The sequence below is a fragment of the Saccostrea echinata genome, unplaced genomic scaffold (assembly GCF_033153115.1).
Source record: "Saccostrea echinata isolate AGI-Se365-2 ecotype Australia unplaced genomic scaffold, CSIRO_AGI_Sech_v1 ptg000016l, whole genome shotgun sequence".
NCBI classification, from domain to species: domain Eukaryota; kingdom Metazoa; phylum Mollusca; class Bivalvia; order Ostreida; family Ostreidae; genus Saccostrea; species Saccostrea echinata.
In genome coordinates, this window is record NW_026889765.1 from 24,187,785 (window position 1) to 24,203,597 (window position 15,813).

General features: G+C 31.1%; 1 protein-coding gene across 1 annotated transcript; it reads left to right on the forward strand.

The window, feature by feature from the left end:
• Nucleotides 1-2,252: 2,252 nt before the first annotated feature.
• LOC133188575 (deleted in malignant brain tumors 1 protein-like) lies at nt 2,253-11,691 on the forward strand. Its single transcript, XM_061324056.1, has 10 exons — nt 2,253-2,390; nt 4,951-5,078; nt 6,199-6,343; nt 6,532-6,689; nt 6,977-7,123; nt 8,311-8,454; nt 9,784-9,986; nt 10,104-10,507; nt 10,650-10,909; nt 11,456-11,691. The coding sequence occupies exons 1-10, from the start codon at nt 2,278-2,280 to the stop codon at nt 11,605-11,607; spliced, it is 1,854 nt and encodes a 617-aa protein (XP_061180040.1). The 5' UTR covers nt 2,253-2,277; the 3' UTR covers nt 11,608-11,691.
• The last annotated feature ends 4,122 nt before the right edge of the window (nt 11,692-15,813 follow it).

A 15,813-nucleotide genomic window follows, 5' to 3' on the forward strand; every position in this document is an offset into this window, starting at 1 on the left:
ATTAGGAAGCTTAAAATTATTGGACAATAGCTTAAATTTCTATATGTAATTAAATTAATTTTTTTATTTTGTAAATTTATTACCGATTATTAAAAAAAGCGTTTTAATTATATCATAAGTTTTTAGAGTTAATTTTGATTCCAACATTTCTCGAAGGTTATTGATTACAAAATTAATGTTTCTGAACTACAGATAAACATTTTTATTCTTTGTTATTATTGAAAAAAATTATTATGAACGACAAAAAAAATAATTATCATTATTTTACAGTACATCTGCACGCGACCACTACAACACATACGAAATTAGGTGCTCTTCTGGTTATCTCTCCAACTGCAACAAGGAATTACGATATCATTACTGTTCAAGCGTGGTTTACATTTATTGTCACGGTAAATGCTTTAGAAATTACTCTTGAATATGAATTTTGTTCAAATCTTTGTCCATAGATAGAACTCGTTAGAAACATTTTCAGAACTTTTTATCAATTTCTTCGTATTGGCCATAACAATATATAAGAAAATCAAAAGAAGTTTTAAGAAAATTGAATTCTCTAGCCCAAATTTGCTTAATTTCAGATTAAAGAAATACATGTAATTTAAAAAAAATGATTTGTAAAGAAAATCCCGTTAACACCTCCGAAATATTTAATGATTTAAGGGTAAATAACATAATACTGCAGTAAACAATATTCACGTCATAGTTTTATTTCTGGAGATCGACATCCCTGTGACTACATTGAGCTTGAATTTTACCAAATAATGCAAAACACATATTAAGTTTAAACAATGTCATTTATTATTAAAAGACAAAGTTAAATACATAAAAAAAATAGAAAAAAAGGAGACCGGGAGCCCATATGACGTTAGAATACATCTCCTGAGAATATCTTGTAAAATAAATAGGCAATAAAAAAATTGGCCTCTTAGTATGTAACAATTACATTATATATGTATATATAAAGGCTAAATAAAATATCATGACATTTTTATATTCATGTAACGAATATGATTGGCCTTCAATAAACAACATCGTAACACAGTAGATATACAAAAAATGTACATGAAAAACACGAAATCGAGTTATAAGATATGTCGTACATATATACAATGTAAGCAGTGTATGACTGGGGATGAAGGTGGGTAGTTTAAAACATTTACAGTCAAATTACTGGTCGTCTTCTCTGTATAAAATATATATAGGATAGATAAAATGCTGCTAGTTCCCTTATTTCAAAGGGATAAAGTTACATGGGTTCACCAAGCGTTACCCTTAGATGAGGCACAAAGTGTGAATTTGTAATCTTACATAATCCAGATGAGATAAGCATGAAACTGAATTTTAGTTCTGTTAACAAAAAATACCTTTTCTAGAAATGAAAATTCCTATAACTACATATTGAGCCTGTTTTTTTTTTCTCTTTTTTTTTTTTCAAAATCGCACAAGACAAATTAGGTTCCAACAAAGTTATTTATCACGAAACGACAACATGTAATATAAATGAAAATAATTTTTTGAAAAATGGAGACTTTATGGCATTAGAACATAGGAATATCCCATAAGCAATATGTGCAGGGGAACCATTGTTTACAAATCCACAAGGCCAGACCAACAGTGACATAGGGAATATCAAAACAGTAGTTCAGATGAAAACAAATTATGTACCTCAAACACAATGCAATATTCTCTGTGGTCCCAGAAAGGGATGAAGTACATGGGGGTCACTATGGGTTACAGTTAGAGGAGACACAAAGTAGGGATTTTTAATCTCACGTGATCCAGAGATGCTTCACAAACTTAAATGAAAATAATTTTATTAATATAAAATAGCATATATACCATTTGATCAAAGTAAACGATGAAATAAAAGGACTTCCGATCATTCATATTATCTTTGAGTGCATTGTTATCCTCCTTTAATACTTTTCGACCATCTTTTAATTTTTAATTAACTCTTTTTTGCAGGAGAAACGACATCAACACAACAAACAACTACAGAACTTTCAGGCGTTTCAATTGGTACATGATATCTCTGATTATTTCATAAAAAATGATTTAAATTATGAAAAAAATACTTTTAATTGAAAACAATACTATTTTGAAAGTACGAATTGGAATCTACAGAATGTTAGGTAATCTAAATTACTAAGTTTATTATCTTTCGGAGAGTTTTATATCTAAAACATTTTGATTCGACTGCATTCATTAGAAAGAAATATTCTGAATTATTTTCTTCCTTAAACTTAAGGTTACTCCAGTGTGTATATCGAATACGGAATGTATGGTAAAGTGTACGTTGATGGTGTTGAGGTTTGTGCTGATGGAGTAACTAACCACACATATGAAGCACTGTGTCAGTCAAAAGGATATCATTACTACTTTTACAACAGGTAAATTATTGTGCTATGTACCTTATGTACATTATATTTTTAATTTCTTTTGACTTCTTAGTAGAATCCTTTTCTGACTATTTTAAGTTGAATTTATAACCTTTTTAAATCGATAACTTATTGTAAAATGATTGTTGATTCGAAAAACACCAGGCGGAAAACAAAGTCTCATTCCAATTCGAAGAACTGGATAAAACAGAAATCATAGTTGGGTGAAGATGATTGATACAAGACGTCATTATTAAAGTATCATTGGACATTCAGGGCTATTGAGTGTTGAGGGTTCTTAAGGGTTGAGGGTTCTTCAGTGCCTTCCGAGACATAAGGCCTCGGTTTTAAATCCTCATTTAGCTCGAAAGGCCAGCAACTTTCTCCCCAGTGCCAAGCACTTTGCGAAAAAAAACAGTTGCTACCTATTTTCATCGACTCATGGTTGTCGTAGCTAGGGCTTGAACCCAAACCTTCCAACTGCAAAGCAAACACTCTAGATCTACCAACTGAGCTTTTATGACACTCTAGGTCCATTTGAAACTAAAATAGGAAAACTTTTTCAGACCTTATTCTTTATATATCAGATACATTTTAAATGCAGCAGCTCAAATATCTCGTCAAATTCATACGTAATGCTAAAATTGTTAAATTTGAAAATATTCACAAGTTAAATAGCATGCTTAAACCAAAGTATAAAAAAAGGAATGAACAAAGGTGTAGGCCCACTAAAGAAAACACAATACCGATTTTTAAAAAAATGAATCTTTATATTAAGCCGCCACTCCTTTATACCTAAATTAAAGATGCAACAAGGACCAGAAAGATTATAATTTTTAAAAATATTATAAAAATATATCTTATCCGCACCACGTGATTCTTCTTTAAGTTTTGTTACCTGGGACGTAGTGCTTTTAAAAAAAATAAAACTGTTTATCCTACTTTGTACACTCTAAACTAATTATTATGAATGTGCCATTTTTAATTATCAGGAATGGAAAAAAAAGTTGAAAGAAATAACTGCGTACGAGCGTTACATGTATCTGGTAAAATCATGGACTATTATGTAAAGTGAAAAATAATCAACACTTCGTTGTTACATTTTCAATACTGTTTTGTACAGTTTTCAGTTTGTCAAAATGCGACTTATTTATGTCAACATGCAACTTATATTTTAACATGCAACTTATTTATGTCAACATGCGACTTATTTATGTCAACATACAACTTATTTATGTCAACATGCGACTTATATTTTAACATGCAACTTATTTATGTCAACATGCAACTTATTTATGTCAACATGCGACTTATTTATGTCAACATACAACTTATTTATGTCAACATGCGACTTTTTTTTTTACATGCAACTTATTTATGTCAACATGCAACTTATTTATGTCAACATGCGACTTATTTATGTCAACATACAACTTATTTATGTCAACATGCGACTTATATTTTAACATGCAAGATATTTATGTCAACATGCAAGATAATAAGTTGCATGTCAACATACACATCTCGCATGTTGACATAATTTACTCGCATGCTAACATAATTATCTTGCATGTTGACATAAATAAGATGCATGTCTACATAATTATCTTGCATGTTGACATAAATAAGTCACTCTCTACATAAATATCTCGCATGTTAACATAAATAAGTCGCATGTCAACATAAATCTGTTATATCTTGGTTGTATGTCATATAATGGCTTTAGTAAGTAAGTTTACCAACATTAAATCAAGATTCTCTAGAGAGATTGGTAACTTGCATGTCAACAGAATTATTTTGCATGTTGTCATAAATAAGTCGGATGTCTACATAATTATGTCGCATGTTAACATAATTTATCTTGCACGTAGGGAACAGAAATATGCCACCATACCTTTGCTTATATAACGCGAATTCCAGTTGTATATTAAAGACGTACTGATTTTTCATATTTTTAAAATCATTTGATATATTTAAATCCGCCAAGGCGTCATTACTATACATGTATACATGTATCTAAAAAAAAAAGTAACTGCAGTACGGTGTGTCGAAACGTCATCAAACATCGCCATACAGTATTTCGTGTGTTGTGTTTACCACTGTCTCGAAATGAAAATTAGGCAAACGTTTTGTAATTTTATTTATTTCGAAATATGCTGGCGTAATCTCTAATCAAAGTCTGATATTTTGGTTGTACGCAGTAGGATCATACCTTGTGCACATTCAAGTATATAGAAATACTAATTTTATAAATATTTAAAAAAAAATAAATTGTTCCTAACTAAGATAAATAAACATGCTGTAAACTTCAGCTAAGTGCGCACATTATTTTTTTAAAGAAAAAAAGTTTTCAAAACTCTTTGTAAACTACAATTAAAGTGTATCTTGCCACTTATATTCATATAAGTATGGGAAAATATGAATGTTCTACAATTATTCTATATTATTATCGCTTTGATATTTCATTTAAAGCCCGTAAAAAAGACTACAATTGCACTATGACAGTGGCATCCATTATATTTCCAAAACCAAACTGCTTATCTTCAAATGTTTCCGTTTACTCATTTTGCAGTTCTTATCCAAACTATCCCTACAGGACACTGGACATCAACTGCTCAGATACATACGTACAAAGCTGTTCTGCAGAATACAGACCCCAATATTGTTCGAATGCCTTGTACCTGACCTGTGATTTCCTTGGTAAAATTGACTATACAGATTAAAGTTTTTCTCTCTGCATGTATATAAAGATGTTTAACTTCTGTTAATATAGTTACACATTTTTTAAAACAAGTAAAGCTATTGACAAATAGGGTAATCGAATTCGAAGGTATCAAGAGTCTCGTTTAATGTCATCATTTCGCAAGTTCTATGGTCAATACGACTGACTCTTTTAAATACTAATTGTTAGGCCATTATTTACACACTGAGTTTCCGTTTTCTCGATGATTAAGAACCAAGGTGGGTGTGATCGGTCGACAGGAATAATAACTCCTCCATGATACACAATCCCACCTCTGATGTTTTGGGGGATCCTTATTTGTGCTGCCATTGATCTGTGATGACTTTTGAACTTAATTACCGTTGTTTCACCCTTAATACACTAAGTCTTGTTTTTCTACAAAACTCAGAGCATAGCAATTCTACAAAGCCTGAATTTCATAACTAAATGGACTCTTAAAAGAAACAAAAGTATTAAGACTTGAAATGGGACATAGGGCTTTAATCAAGTAACTGGGATATGACCATGGTCATTTCATGCAGAAGGGGAACCTAGCTCCTTAGATATATACAGTGCAACATACTTACAAGAAAGTCCTTCGGACACAAATTTTTATATATGCAGCACTTTTTTGCTATTTATTCTCAATGTTGATTTGAATATGAAATAAGATACCTGAAAAGGATCCACTGCTACATTGTAGCCAATAATAAAATAACTTGAAACCATATACACATGTAGGAGGAAGTGTTATGAAAAGCTGATATTAATACTTCGTTTGAAAGACCTTCAATATCCCTTACATTGTTGCCAAGTATTTGAAAGTTTTTCCAGGTAATTTTTCTTTACAATGAAATAAGTTTTATGCAAACATAATCCACATTTGATATGGTGTACATAAGGAGATTGCCATACTCTGGATAATCTTACTGAGAAAAATATTAACAAGTTTATTTAAACACCCAGATTCGAATTATGAAGATATAAAAATAACAAATTGAAATCTTTGTGTGTGTGTGTGTGTGTGTGTGTGTGTGTGTGTGTGTTTGATTGTGTAAGGCCATATATTAATGCACAGTTTGCATCAATATATTTTAGGAATAAGACTTGTTGGAACTGGGTATCCATGGAAAGGCACGATAGAGATCATACATAATGGTCAATGGGGAACCATATGTGACGACAGCTTTGATAAACAAGACGGTGACGTCATTTGTAAAATGTTGGGATATTCACACTCAAGGTAATATGAAAAAATATATTAAGAAATTTAATATGATTTATTATTTTTATTTTATTTTAAATTTTATCATTAACCTATAGAAATTTGAATTAAAACTGCTTGAATTGCAAGTTTTTACAAGTTCTCGTTTCTAGAAATGGTGACAAATTTCAATTTTAATAAATGGAAAAATAAAAATGTATCTTCAGTCAAACTTACCAAAGTGCACACTATGGACAAGGGAGGGGTCCAATATGGCTGGATGATCTAGGTTGCAATGGATATGAGAGTGACGTAGCTTACTGTAGTTCCAGGGGTTGGGGAAGCCATAATTGTGGACACTCAGAAGATGCAGGAGTCGATTGTAGTAAGTGCAGCATATCTTACTGATTACAAAATACTCTGAGGTAACTTATTGATTAGAATCAGCTCTGAGGTAATTTACAAGAGAAAAAAAAAACAGAAAAAAAAAACATAAAGTAGCATTCAGTTTGACATGAAAATGTGTTTTGAAGTTTTGAGTTCCATTAATGTAAAAATTGGTTTATTTTTGCTTTGCTTGTGCATTTCTTTAAAATTTTACACGAAAAAATGAGTAACAAGTAAAACCATACAGAAACTAGAAAAAACTTATCTATTTAATTTGCTGAACAGCCAACTCCACGAAAAATGAATACGAAACTACCACATATGATCCCTGTTATGGGTATCATTGCTACAACGGTGGAACCTGTTTTGTACGAAACAATGGTTATCCTGGCTACTACTGTGTTTGCCCAAACGGATACAGCGGGACAAATTGTAAGCTTTCGAAAATTAATTTATCCTTTTGTGAAGGAATTATGATTTTACTGAAACTTTATGCAAGAAAGGTCATATGTTAATATTTCTAGTAGTATTTCTAGTAGTATATTTCATAGATAAATATTTGAAATACATGTATATTGGTCTTAAGGATATACAATACACCCCATTGACCTTTTCTTTCAACCATTAAACACACAAAGTTATTTTGTTGTGGTACATACCGACAAAAACAATGAGTTTATAATCTTTTTTGTGCTTTATCCATATGGCGACATATTTTATTTAAACATACTTATCCCTTATACTTTGCTGCTACAATTAAATTATGTAGCAAATGAAGTATTTTCATGGAATTCAATTTAAAACATTTCAAAAGTTATCCAAATTCTCAAACTCAATTTAAAATCATTTTTTAGAGGAGAACAAGAAATATAGATTACCGTTTTAGGAAAGACTGTTGGCAATCTGGATGATTTCATTTGTATTTTTTTCTTTTGAGCAAAAAACTCCCCAGAATATATTATTTCTTGTTTTCTTCATATTTAATTGAAAAAGATTTAGAATATGCATAAATTATACACCTTAATTTTCCAATGCAGCATAACTATGTAGTTAGAAAGCATCACTTAAAAAATGGGAATTGCTACATGTATCTCAAATTTGAGATATCTCTATCTTTCATTTACTATATCTTAACCTATATTTCATATAATATTTTAAAATGTACATATAACAATAAAATATGCAAAGTAAGTTTGTTAGAAAAACCACAAATTTATAAATTAATATTAGATATAAAACTTAAAAACCTGAAATTGATAAAATCCTATTGATACAACCTTATTTAGTTACTTTAAAATAGAGGAGGAAAAAATGGTTGCTCAGTTTTTTTGTTTTTGTTTTTGTTTTGTATGTTTTGTTTTTTGTTTTGTATCTTTGTGTAGGTCAGTATTCGGCCACAACATTTGATCCTTGTTACCAATATCCATGTCGCCATGGTGGAACTTGTTATCGCAACTATGGTTATCCCGGGTATTACTGTTTATGCCCAAGGGGTTATTCTGGGCAACACTGCGAAAACTATATGGGTAAGATTTATTTTTTTTATAGGGAAAATCTTTTCCTGTTGAATAAAGGGACGTATCAAGAATTTTTTTGAACATTTAAACATATTTTGAAAGGCTACTATGAGACAACGACTTTTGATCCTTGCTATGGATATCCCTGTCGACATGGTGGTACGTGTTATCGCAACTATGGTTACCCAGGATACTACTGCGCATGTGCAAATGGATATACTGGCCAACACTGTGATGCCTCTTTCGGTTGGTTAATCGCTAATTATCACAAAGGATAAGTTGTAAAGTTAAATACTAGGTTAATTAAAAAAATATTGTTATTAGTTTTTTTTAAATATTGAAATTTGCATCAATGAAAATGAATGGATGCCATATCTCGTCACCACTGGTAATACAATTTTTGAAATGAATGCATAAGATCGACTAGCAAGAGTATATTGTTTGACATAGCAATAGCTGTCTATTATAAAATCATTCTGTCTTTACAAGTAGGAGAAAACTTATACATGATCATGCTTCTTTTTTGTGAGTTTATATTTATCATTTTTAACGTTTGGTAATGATCAGTTACTATAAATTCACTTAACCAATACAAATTGTGTTCAGAGCAAAAATGTACCAAGAAAATTGACCTCCGAAACCATCAGAGGTGGGATCGGGTGTCATGGAGAAGTAGATTTCTGTCAATTGGTCATATTTACGTGTGATTCATATCAATAGACGATTCAGTATGAATTTAATTGCCTAACAATAATTTTTTGAAAGACGTCAGTCAGCATTTGACCAAATGACAGATTACATTTGTAAATTAGGTCATTGTACCGACCATAGAATTTGCGAAATGTTCACTTCAAACGAAATTGTTGATTCCCTTGTATCATCGAATTCTTTGACAGTGCCCTTACTCGTTTTAGAAATTGTTTACTCGGAATATTCTTGTGTATCGAATCAGCCTGGAAACATAAAACTTATATGCAGGTGATAATGGTATTTCTACAAAAATAAGTGGAGTTGATGATAGAAAGTTGAAGTCATGATATTTGTCATAAAGTTTAGGTGCTAGTTTGCCATTAATGTATTTCTCTTATAAATATCCAAATATAAAATAGATGTGTCAGACGCTGTTACGACTCTAATTTTCAAGCTCACTTTGATATATCAATTGACGTATGAAAATTATGATTGTTAAATTGATGAAAAGTCATCAATATATTTATTGTCGACGTGAAGGCCACTGCAAGCAAATCCTTTTTATGTTTACTTTTTTTAAAATGATATCCCTTCATGGGAATACCAAAATAGGTCTGCTGTTGATTGGGCAACATTTGAATTCCAACATATTTTTGGAAGGTCCGGTCTTCAAAACCTATATAGATTTTGTTAATAAGGAATTCAAGCATCCTTCAAATATCAGTCTTTTATTATTATTATTATTATTAATTATTGTATATATCAGGAAATGATGTCTTGAAATTATTCTTTCACTGCTAAAACTACAATAGAAAAGTGAAATGAAAGATGCAAGTAGGGAAAATATGTCACAAGATTATTTATTTTCACTTTTAATTAAATCAGGTTTTTCGGTGGAAAATGCCATCTCTGTTGCATGTACGGATAATACCTGGGACATTTCCGTTTACCTGCCATCGTTCTACAACAGGTACCCCGACTTCAATTCCAATGACATTTATTTAGGATCTGATAGTTGCACTGGCTACGTGAATGGGAATTACCTCCACTTCCGGTCTGATTATTCCGCCTGTGGCACTGTCACAAGGGTGAGTTATTCTATGAAACACACATATATTTTAAGTAAATTTTGTGCTTAATTTGCTTCCAATTTTAAAACATAGTGTTTTTGAATTTTGATCAATATTGTTTTTTTTTTCATTTAGACGCTTACTGATCATGTTGTGTATACCAATCAATTAGTCTATGCCCTTCATGATCCAAACCATCATTACATTGTTCATGAATATCGATTCCGTGTTCCCGTGGATTGCTATATGAAAAGAAATGAAGAAGGATCCGGTCATTTTAATCATGGTCATGACGTCACAATTCCTGCAGCTCATCACGTGACAGGGTCGACACATCACAGTGTTCATTTACAGTTTTACACGGATTCTACATTCCGATACACAAAGCCTTTATATGGATCTAGAGTTGGCGATAGAGTATACGTTAAGGCCTATACCGATGTGAGAGACTACAATCTTAAAATGAGAATTTCTGATTGTTTTACAACGCCTACTTCATCGTCATTCTCAAGCTTGAAATATTTCATCATTCAAAACGGGTAAGCTCACATTTGACATAAGAATCGGTAAAAAATTCAAAATCATTGTCTAACTTAAGATATACACTTGTTTATCTTTTTAATTCATTGAATTATTTATTTGTACTACTGGTATATAATTTAAATTGTATACATGTTTTAGATGTGTTATTGATCCTAATGCCAGAATACTTTCGCAAACAACACACGAAACAAGGTTTTATTTCCAAGACTTTGAATATTCCACCAATCACGATTCTCTATACCTTCACTGCAATGCTACGTTTTGTAAATCGAATGACTATAGCAATTCATGTGAGCAAACCTGTCAACGTGCCAGAAAGAGAGTAGGAGGGGGTAACATTTTATATGATGGTCCAGTGGACTCTGTGACAGTTAATAACGCTGTCAGATTGACACAAGGTTTGTAGTCTTAAATTTCATGTATTATACATCCAATATTACACATCACATGTCATTTGCCGACACAACACAATGACAATGAAAAACTGTATTTACATACGTTATTGCATGTTATGCTGATCCAATATTCTGCTTGATTCCATGTTGCGAAATTTAGAGACACACAATTAAACTTCGATCTGAAAATAAAATAATTATATAAGGTCTTGTTTTAAAAAAGAGTTGTATAAACAAGAATCTACCTGCGTCATTATCTCTACTTTTTGTCAGCTAAGGATGTCTGTTTCACCTTGATTAGGTTAATTTCTGGCCTTAACTTTTCAAATAAGATAAGTCCTTCATTGCTTTTAATAAAAAAGGAGAATAATTTCAAATTTGATATCAAAATTTAAGAAAGATTTAATGATCATATCTTGTTCTTAACAATACCTTTTTTTTACTTTTATTCATTGACATTTTTGTAATTCACATTTTTTTTTCTTATAATTCATTAAAGTTCATTCTAGCAAAAGAATTCTTTACATAAAAAGACTTCAATAATTATAGCTGATGGCACTGGAAGTTCAAGCAGAAGAGGCAGTTCTACCGTGATAGCGGTTCTCTCTGTTGTGTTTGGAATAATCTTTATAACCTTAGTCACCTTCATGGTTCTAGGGAAGATAAAGAGAATCAGACAAAAGAAAGCACAAGTTGTTTAGCATAGACGGATGCTCTGATTTCACCATGACCAAGTCATTATCCTAGATCAATTTAAATTTGTGATTTGAACTATTTTCTTCCAAACTGGAATGTTATTTGCAATTGAAATATAAGTATTGTACATATAACTTCCATTCTAGTAATAGTACTTTTGAAAAATATCTTTTAAAAAATCAAAATTAATTACATGTAGGTTGATACAAAAGTTGTTTGCTAGTGGATTGGTTTATGTAAATTAAATAACACTGCTTACTAAAAAAATCAGAGTTGATTTTTTATGTCAAAAATCACAAAATGTATTTTAATTTATGTTATTTTCACATATAAGTTATCATGACATAATATTGTAAATGTAAGTGTAGATTTTGTCGCCTATGATATATTTTATGTCAATAATTTTGCCTAAATGCTTATTTTTTTGTCAAAACAGACACTTTTTCTTAATTTAAAAATGACAAACAAAAGAAGACAATATGATGAGTTGAAATGGGAATGGATTGTTTCCTTTTATTAAATATATCTCAAAGTCATATATCATGCTACAGATTTTTTTTTTTATAATCTGACAATATCACTTTTCTTACATTTATTAATTTTGCCTGCATATATAACAATCCTAATTATTTGTAATCAAATTTTTGGATTTTCTCTCTATATATTAATGAAAATATATGATACGTGATATCAAATATTGTGCTGTGAAAGAAGGAGAAAAATCACCGTATCTAGAAGTTAAGAGCCGAACAGATCAATTACATTATTTTAAAGATATAGTTTGGTAGACTTTATCGTGTTGTTCAACCATTTTCATTTTTTTTAATCATTAAATCTTTTAATCATGAAAGTATAGATAAAAACGAAATTATATTTGTGCTTAAAAATAATGGCAGATATGACTTAGTATTTAGATGCTAATTGCCATATTTACAGGAATAGTAAAATACATGTATCAAACATTAATTGTTATTCAACAAGCGAAAATTAGTTTAATTACCCTAAAGAAACCACGTAGCTGGGTTTAAGATTTAAATTATATATAAAATACTCCTACATTAAGAGTAAAAGAGCTGATGTATTTTAAAAATATTTACGCATACGATATTCTCTTCAAAAAATTAAAATACTGAACTAAATGTATACTAAAATCAATGCAATCTGTTGCCAATTAAAAAAGTTTCCTGCTCCCGGTGATGAAATAAACAATATTTCACTTGCATAGGTGACATAGTCAAACATTATAACTGCCTGATACCAGCAAAAAGACTTGAGACCACTTAAAACGTGGTGCACATATATCTATATTGGCAACCTTGAACTTGTGACCTTGATTTCCAAGTTATAATAAAGGGTTTTTAATCAAACAAATAGATTATTTTAACTTCAGGCACAAACTTCATGTGAAGTCATCCTACTTGACAGAATATTTTCCATAATATATAGAGAAAAAGTGTGTGAGTCAAGATTTCAATGCTTGTTAAAGAAATCATATACATATGTGTGAATATTCTTACGGAAAATCTAAAATTACTTTGGTATTCAGAGAATGAATTATTAAAATTTTGCTCTTCAGAGAAAATTGACAATTTCTTCGGTTTATATTCTACTCTTTCAAATTTTTTTTATCTGGCTACATGAAGACAGAATCTTCACGAAGGTGTATACTATTGCCTTAAATGTATAGATTTGATTTTATTCTGATTGTTGAAAAAGATTTCAATAAGAAAATAAAAGAGTATGGATTTCACAGCTTTTGTCAAAAAACAAATAAATATGTTCCACAGTGAGCTCTTAGTAACAGAATTCCAGAAGGTCATCATTTACACACCGAATTGTCGACGGATTTTCCCGTTATTTCCCGATCATGACAAGGGGCACGCGGTGAGTGTAACCGGTTGGCAGGGGATGCTCACTTCTCCATGTCACCTGATAGCACCTCTGATGTTTTTGGAAGTCTGTGTTTGCTCTGTTCCCGATTTGAATTGTTTTAGTGGACATTGAGCTTGAATACTGTTCGTTATCTCCAAAGGATCAGTGCACTTAAGCTATGAGAGTTGGATTCCGGTGCTTTGCCAATAATAAATTTCCGAAATTTATAAACTTGTTGAATCAGAATTATTAAACAATATCTTAAGAGCAGGGTTTGATATATTATATCACATAAAAATATTAATTAATGCCGAGCGACACTGGTTTTTGCGACAGGGGTCTAGCAGTTTTGTCACATTTCTATTGTTATTCATATGCATACCGGTTTTCAACGACATTGTTTACATCGAGCCTCAACTTGTCCATTCTTCTCATTTGCACAGAATGTGTATTTTGATTTAAACTTATACATATCCAAAGGGCAATGTTGGACAATTTGCGGCTCATATGTAATTTTTAAAAAAAATTCTCCAAACTACGCTCGGGTTAGCTACTAAATTAACAGGTCACCGAGTGTCAACCTATTTTGACCTGTTTGATATTATAATCACTTTACTCACGTGACATTCCACTGTTCGATATGCTTTCATTGTGTCTATCAATGGACTTCAGGGCTGTACACACGGATATGTATTTAAGTACAAATTCTGACTATCTATAGACCTTTAATACGGTGAATCCTAAGATTTTTCGAATCTTATAAAATTGTATTAAGAATAGGGCAATGCTCTATTTCTTAATACAAGTCTTAACTTACCTTTCATTTTTAAACCAATCAAAAGTACTCACATTGTGGTCATCCTATTTTATCATAACAAAAAAAGCACGTGGTAAATAATGGTCGACTTTAGAATGCAGTAAAAATATCGAAAAACTCGTTGTTTTATGGGAAGAAGATCAAAAGGAGTAACTACATGTAATTGTAAAAGTTGCTCAAATGCAGCGTTATCTATTCTAAAGAAGTTTTTATAATTATACTGGGGTCTTCTCTTTGCACCTCATCTAGCGATGCATTGTGTGCACCAAGTACATATAAGAGTGTTCCGCCGCTGTTTCCATTACGATGTTTTTTTTTTCCAGTTTTAATGCAATGCATAATACGATAAAAGATACTGGTAACAGAACCTCGTTTTCCATTAGAGAGAGAGAGAGAGAGAGAGAGAGAGAGAGAGAAATATTGCGAGGGAAACACGTAGAAATCCCTAAAGTCTATTAACAATCTAATAAAACGTATAAACTTGTGTACAGGAAAGTATTATAATACAAATATAATACTTGTATTATACAGTAACTACAAATCTCACCGTTTGTACCGGCCTGAGCAACTTCAAAATAATGAAGAATTTTGCGAAAATTTTATTAGGGTCTTAAAGTTTACCTTGTCTTCTTTCACTAAATTGTGTTTTTCGTTTGGTATTTTGAGGGAAATTCTGGTACTGCCAGTGTAAATCAAGTGCACGATTAGTATGTGGCTGTGTTAGCTCATGTCGGCTCTGTATTATGGTCTGCAGGCATCTGCATCCCTAAACACTAGTATCATACCTGACAATATTTGGATTGCCGAAATGAAAGAGATATTGAAGACATAAACGAGTGATTATCGATATAGTAACGTTGTAGAATTTTCGTTGACCATGTTTTTTAATCTGAAATATACTTGTTCCGTCAATAAAATGTTAATTTAAATTACAGATAGTTTGTATTTCTTGGAGTTTTCATGTTAACCTAGCGACTCAAATTTTAAGTTAAAATTTTATATTTCATTTCCGAATGTTATTTATCTATACATGTATATAATAAAATATGTATCACTACATACATGTATAATTTGATTCACTACACGTTTGTATTACTCTACGTACTACATGTACAGTGAATTACGATTAAATGTAGTGTGACATCAAAGTCATGTACATGTGAATCTTTCTTAAAACATACATTCATTCTTTGAATTGAAAAGCATTCAGCATATAAAACGAAAAATGATAAAGCTGAAGAAAAAAGAGGGGGCGTTTTTTTTATCATATACGAAAACTTAAGATTGATCTAATTCGGTGCTAGGCATCAAACATATGGTTACGAATCATGAAAATGATCAATATGTATTGCCATGAATCATTTATTATTTGTGTGAATCATGAAACTACACAATCTTTCTCTCCTCCATTTAAATTCATACTGTAGAATCAATCTGGAAATAATGTGCAAATGTTTACATTCCACTTCCATGCGATTTAAATATCTCCGCCCATTTGCGGGTACCTTAAATTCGAAAGTGG